Source organism: Phytophthora infestans, genomic scaffold (assembly GCF_000142945.1).
Source record: "Phytophthora infestans T30-4 supercont1.111 genomic scaffold, whole genome shotgun sequence".
In the NCBI taxonomy this organism is placed as follows: domain Eukaryota; phylum Oomycota; class Peronosporomycetes; order Peronosporales; family Peronosporaceae; genus Phytophthora; species Phytophthora infestans.
The window spans coordinates 171,668-178,768 of NW_003303648.1; the positions used below are offsets into that span (position 1 = coordinate 171,668).

Below are 7,101 nucleotides of genomic sequence, written 5' to 3' on the forward strand. Positions count from 1 at the left end.
ACGTCCTTGAAATTCACAGAATTATCTGTTGCATAAAATAAGAAACAAACATGTTATCACCTGCTACCCGTAGTCTATAGTCTAGTGACTATACAAGTGCCACACCTCGAGAAAGCTGTGGTGTGTTGCTGGCTTGAGACCTGCGCTGACGCTTTGAAGCCCGCTCAGCCATCTCTGCGCTCAGTTCCTAACTCCTCTAGCTCGCAGCTTTTCAGAAGTGAGGTCCAAATTGGACCTCCGAGATCCACTCTGCCTCCATGGAGCATCGCCACCTTCTTCCACTGTGGCAAGGCTGTCATTCACGGTACTGCACCTTGTGCCAATGTTGGGATAGAAGGAAGATTTTCGTGTGTTTTCGACGAATCATCAGTGCCGTCAATTATTTTCAGCAAATCATATTGCAGCAATCTGAACCATACATTATGTACTGTTTTGATTAAACCCTCTCAAATGCGATTAATAAGCTCGCAAAACCCCTTCGCAATTGATATACTAAAACCCTACATGATGTACCGTTTTGAAAGTTTAACTTGATTAAAGTATGTAAGGCTTAATATAGAAATGAATGGGGGTGACGAAAGGGTTAATTCCGGTATCCGGCACATCCGTCGCCAACGACTTCCGCGGCATAAGTTGCCTGAAATTAGTCCGTGCTTCCCGCAACTCAAGACACCAAAGGATCCATTTTTAGTGTGCGGATCAGTTTCCGAAAAGACCATGGCGCAGACCTTCGGACTGGATGAGGCCGCCATCCTGTCGCTACTAGAGGGCTGCGATATGGCGGAAAACGGGGACGCCATCGCGTCCGAAATGGTCAAGTCTTCAGATAGTCCGCAGCGTGTGTCGAAGCGCAGTTCATGGCGTCTTCAGCATCGGGATGAGCTGCTGATGCTGCGGAAGGCGGAGAAGCACCTGAGTGCAGATTTGCAGCAACTTAAGCACACAATGCGGATGAAACGCAGTCGCTTCGTGCTAATAAGCAGCTGGATTCGCTGATACGTGGAGCTTCTCGACGTGCTTTAAGCTGGGAAGAAATATGTGGCTGACAAATAGCGAGAAGGAGAAAAAGCGAAGAAGAGAATACAAAACTGATAGAAGAAATGACACTGAAAATACGTCAAGCGAATGAATTGCTTAAAGGATTCAAGAGACGACTACGGAACGAGGTACGAATTATTTCTTACTTGAAGTATATATTTATTAAAAACTCATTATTTTAAATACAGATTGTGGGATCGTCGATCATGTTATGCAGACGATATGGGGTGGATACGGGAGGAGTAACAATGCCGACGGACAATGATACAGTGTTTCACGAATTGTAACAGGGGATGGATGACATGTATGCACGAGTGGACGACTTTTTCCAACAAGTTGGAATGCATGAGGTGCCATGTCCTGGAAGAAATAATACAACGTCGAATAGCAGAGCGGAAGGGAAATTTGTGGAATTCTTGAATTGCTACGCAGTTCCATTCTGCTTGCACGACACGGAGAAAGCTGTTTGGAGGTGTATGGCCAGGGAAGACCCGCAATGCCCCAAACCTGCCTTTGTTCAGGTACACTTGTTTTTTTTTTGGTAATTGATAATATTATATAAATAGTTGTGGTCTCTAACGTGTTATCTTATAACTATGGCTACAGCACTTCGACACCTGCGAGAATACTCTACAGCAATGCTTGTGTAGTGCATTCACTGCGGGTAGTGTTCACGTCCGGGTGATTATACGCAAGGTTGGCCGGAAATATATCGAGCAAGATCGATCGGTGTTTATATTCAAGAGACTTATTGAACCAGTGGCAGAAATCCCCATTTCGTTTCAAGAAACCACTCGATTAATTGTTCAGCACGGCAAAGCGTCGGATCTCGGCCCAACGACGGTGATACAATCGCATCGACAGTCAACAGCAAGTCACGACGCCTACGCCCTCGGTGTTCGAAGTGTACCACGAAGTTTTATTGATATGGGCGTTGCGGCTTGGGAAAGCTCAATCACGCGCTTTAACCATTTTGTAGAGGATACATTGATTCAGGAACCTCGTGAATTTCATTAACATTGCGGTTTAATAAAGGTTAGCATTTAAACCCACTCACTTTCAAAATAACACGTGGACTCGCTTTTTACGACAATTTTTGAAAAATCATTTTATTATTGTCAAAACTGGAGCGATTTCTGCAGACCTAAATCTGGGGCGACATTCCCAGAATCTATTTTTTTGTGGAACATGGTTGTCACTTAACCTACTAGAAGTACCTAACGACACCCCATGACATTGACGACGGCTGTCTCAATCCACACGCCCTGCTTTATGCCTTACTGGCATAAGGCGACCTACTCCGCTTACAGCGGAGAGGCGGACCCCAAGAGGCCCTTATCCGATTCCCGCTGCAGCCAATGTCCTACGTCATTAGCCGCATGTGTGTATACCACTGCGACTCTCGTTAGAGCACAATTAATGACAACAACACAACAGTCTAACGGCACATTTAACGCGCTAAAGCACATTTATCATGCTCGGTTACTCATAAATGTGCTATAACTTAGCGCACATTTATCGTGAAATCTCTAAATTTATGACAGTAGCGTTGGGTCTTCTTGATGAAGTACCTGTATGCCCACAGTGCCCGATCCTCCTGCGTCTTTGACATGAGGCCTTCGCACGTCAATGAGCGAATCAAAGTATCGGCCGTGAATCACAAGTACGGTGGTATTTGTTCATGTATTTCAGATGCACTACACTACTGAGGTGACTTGCTATCAACGTTTAGTGTGTTACCCAAAGTACTTCAGTAATTGGTCTTGTATGCCTTTGCAGCTGGCTCGGCGCTCTTGTGGAAAGGACTGCTCATTTGAGTAGCACAGCAAAAGCCAAAGCGTTCGAAGTCGCATGGATCTAACGTAGGACATACTTACACTTCGCTTTGTGTTGAATCGCGTCACGTTATTTGCAGCGGGGCTGCCGTAGCTTTAGCGTCAGAGGAAGACGTTCGACTCAAAGAGTCACTAATACTAAGTTCCTTATCCAAAGGACACTTACAGCCCAAGACCAGGGCTCAAAGTTAACACCTTAACTTTTATGCTTCAAAACCAGAAGTGTTTTATTTACTATTATTGCGGCCAAGCCGCCTAGGGGTATATGTATCTGTTTAACTATCTAGCATAGTTAAACCTAATCAAATGCATAACGTGTGGCTTTCGGCCAACGTACTGAGAGACCTTGTTAACTCTCCAACTTATGTACTGAGAGTTTGATAACTCCCCGGGTACTTTGTACCCCTGTGTGTTCCACATTATGTAACCCCGTTACATTATTCACAAGCGCGTATGCTCGAGCCAATATCATCACTCCGCAACTTGCCCCATCGGTTGGATGGGGTTTCGCAGCATCTTCTTCTTTACTTTGGGAAGCTTGAGTAAGGGAAGCGTAGGCTGGTTGTTCGAAGCACGATTTTTATTCCACTCCACTCGCTGCTTGATCCAGTCCTTGTGCCATTGCTGAATAAATGCATACATCCCGTGGTCCCATTCACGCTCGGTTTCCGTCTCGTACTTGCCAATAGGGTCGTACAATAATACCGAAATCTTCTCTTTGAAACCGACTTTCGCAACAAGAAGAGTCCAATGCTCGCATGATATGTTGCACGGGTACACTAGATATTTCATGAGAGACAAGTCCTCTACAATTTCGTCTCCGGTTGGGGTCCTTTGGTCTTGGATAGTGGGTGTTGAAGGCCACGAAGCCAACCCAAAACTAGCTTCAAAAACACGGCAGCTATCTCGCAGATCACACAAATACTGCAGGCACATTTGAATCACTGTGTCCGTGAGAAAGCAATTGCGAGCTACCGAGCCGACCACATCGTTGAAAGTCACCGAAAAATTTCCCGATGGCAGCATGAATGCAGTCTGAAAGCTCGCCGATTTGTACTTGGCGATAATATCATCCCCACAACCTCGATCACGACCGCCTTCCCGTCCGGAATTTATGTGAGACTCTAAACTAAAAAGCCCCACTTCGCCATTTTCTTCTTTTTTCCACGACATGCTCAACCAATTTACATCCTTCTCCCAAGCAGTGCAAATGCGTGATATAGAATAAAAGTTCGTGAGACGGAATACAGCTCGTCTACATACAACAAGCAATGTAACTTTCAGTTTTCACACCAGGGGAAACGTATTGCAAAGATGTACCGCGTGAATTTTTTACGCAGTTCGCCGTAGCTCACAATGAGTTCCGTGTGCCGTTGAGAGTGCTCTTCGTTATTAATCGACCTCAGTTGATTAATAACTGCGGGTTTGCTCTCTTTCCTGGTTCGAAACTCGTTCCATAGGCCTCGCTATCTCTATCGGAACCACGAAATTATACTCGAAATCTGCCGGACAAACCAGTTCGCGGCGACAAACGGGTTCCCGTCCAAATAAGAAAGCGTCGGTCATTGCACGAGGATACGCATCGAGAATCCTTTTGACAACACTAAAATCTGAAGTAACACTAGCACACCGGAGTAGATCAGATAACTGGACCGAAATATTAGGCCAGGAAATTATTGCTTTCCGCGGTGCAGGAACTAGTTGGATCTGCTTCATGGATTTTCGTGTCGTGTTGCGCTTCTTGTTTGCTGGTAGTTTAAGAACATCTATATCACCATTTCTCCGAGTACTCAACGCAAAGCTCCCGACTTCACACTCGGCAATCTTGTTGTGATCCTTTGTTGCTCGACACGCTAAGGTAGAATTATTTGCTGGATTCACCATTACCGAAGCTGTTCGTCCACAACTCTCTGACCTGTCAGCGCTGTTTAAGCTAGTGTCAGGTGTCCGTCTGCCGCTGCTAGTGTTGTTGGGAGCCCCGGTACCCCTGCGATAATCGCTGTTGGTGTCTGCATCAACTTCACCGATCATATCATCGTCATTCACTCCGAACTCGAATACATCAAAGAACGAGCAGTTTTCTGCGTCATCTTCATCTCAAACGTTTGAAATATCAGCATCCTGCGGGTCAGCTGTTCTATCATCATTCTCATGCGCAAAATCCTGGACGCCATCTCCAGTGCTACCATCGCTGCAGCCCGAGGAATCACTATGCCGAAGTGACTTCGATAAAATTTTATCCCAATTACCAAGATGTTCGTAAAATTTCTTCGACGACATATTTGATAGCTGGTTCAGCAATGGCTCAAGCGGAGCAAGCGCATAGCGATATATTTCTGCAGATGAGAGAACTACCATTTCAGCCTTTTCCCTGCGTCTCAGCTTCATGAACTCCACGTAACTTGGTTTGGGATTTATCGCTTTGGGAAGTGGATGAGTTTGTGGATCAACCTCTTGGTCACTGTCATCAACATGAATAACACTCTTCACTCCGACTTTCTCGTTAGAATTTACAGATACTGAGCCGAGTGCTGTTGATATTCCATGCACGCCGTCTGAAAGGAGGTGAAAAGCTCTGAGCTAACGCAAATATTCCAGCGTGCAATAACGGCGCTATCTGGGAACTCTGGCAGTCGAAGTCCATCTCGCGCTATCATCAGAAGGTGACGGCAAGGTAATTTAATACTGCTGTGAAATAGGCATGAACAGCTCCACACCTCTGAATCGCAAACGTAAATATGGGAGTTTGAGGTGACCTCCCACTTCGAAGTATTTCCATATCGGGTGCAACGAGCTCCATCCATAATCGTATGCAAAAGGTCCCATTCTCGACGGACACGCTGATACGTGTACTCACTGGGCACCGCTGATATTGGACGCAGATAGCTTGGTACTGCATCTGCCTGACGGGAGCGTGACGATGACAAACGCAACGCGTTTGCAAATTGCCGCATAACCGCTACCTGATAACACAAAAGACCTCCAATCGTTCCATCCAAACCCGGACGGTAACTCAGCAGCGCCTTTAGTTGGTTCCAATTAGCTTCCACTCGATTCGTAGTTGTATTGCCAGCCGAAAAATAACGCGACCGAACGTAGCAAGCCCACATAGTGCTACATGTCTTCCAGTTCTTATCGAAATAGGATAGTATGGCGGGGCATTTCCCCTCACAAAAGTTCTTAAACTCGTAGTAGTTCTCATCAAAAGCTGACTTGCTGTAGCGAAATCACATTAGACGTGTACACTGAGCATTAATTCACGTAGAACCAGCACTAAACAATATCAGGGCTGCGCACCTCTTTAGCATCATCAAAAAGAACTTCTCGATCTCCTTGCGATCCGAAACGCGTAGGTCAAACTGGCGCCGACGGAGAAGCTTCTTCCAGTATGTGATTGCGTGGTATTGACATAGTAAAACCTTCACCTGCGGAAAACACCGTTCTAAAACCCGCCATTCAACGAAATCTTTATCGATGACAACCGTTTGTATCTGTTTCCAGCCAGGATTCTTTGCCTTGAAGAAGTTGAGAATATGTTCCATGGATATAGCTTGCTCATTTAACGTGACGAAGTCTAACACTGGGATGCCTCGCCCAGCTGGTCCAGTCACCAGCAAGCTCCCTACAAAACAGAACAATCAGTTTTAATAAACCTGCTCGCACAACATTATTGCATGTAATGCCTACCAAGATGATATCCCAGATTATTAGTGGAGTGCGTCCAGTCCATCAGTAGAGAGTCACCCCACTTCGCAAATATTTTTCTGTATCGACGTTTGAATCACAATTGCAGACGTGATAGACATCTGATCCTGCAAGAGCAAGACACTGTTGCCACTAACTCCACCGAGAGCATCAAGTAGTCGCTGTAATTTTGCTTCTGCCGAGCTTTCCCAACAAGCCGCTGAATAATATTACAAGCCTGCTGAGGCGTGACAGGTCGTGCTACAAACAAACTTACGTAAGTTGTGATTCTGCCCAATAAATTTAGATATAAAACGCCATTACCTAGACTAGACGACAAAAATTGCGTGATTTTGCGAGGCTCCCCACCTACAGTTACCATGTCGACGACATGATCTCCGACTTCTGGGTGGGCATCAATTGATGCTGCACCTATATACGTGGATGCAATTGCTGAATTGGCAAGGTGGTTGTGTGTTCTAGTCTGTTTCAAACAAACCAAAGTATCCTTAGCAGAACCATGGATACCTTAAAATTAATAAAA

At 45.5% G+C, this 7,101-nt stretch overlaps 2 protein-coding genes across 2 annotated transcripts; both read left to right on the forward strand.

Annotated features, from left to right (window-relative positions):
* Window positions 1-717: 717 nt before the first annotated feature.
* On the forward strand, window positions 718-996 carry PITG_19709 (uncharacterized protein; the record flags this gene model as incomplete). Its single annotated transcript, XM_002895991.1, has 1 exon — window positions 718-996. The coding sequence occupies one exon, from the start codon at window positions 718-720 to the stop codon at window positions 994-996; it is 279 nt and encodes a 92-aa protein (XP_002896037.1).
* A 335-nt stretch (window positions 997-1,331) lies between these two features.
* Window positions 1,332-2,106, forward strand: PITG_19710 (uncharacterized protein; the record flags this gene model as incomplete). The annotated part of the gene is made up of 2 exons (XM_002895992.1): window positions 1,332-1,559; window positions 1,645-2,106. 2 exons carry the CDS (start codon window positions 1,332-1,334, stop codon window positions 2,053-2,055), a joined length of 639 nt encoding a protein of 212 aa, XP_002896038.1.
* Window positions 2,107-7,101: the final 4,995 nt, after the last annotated feature.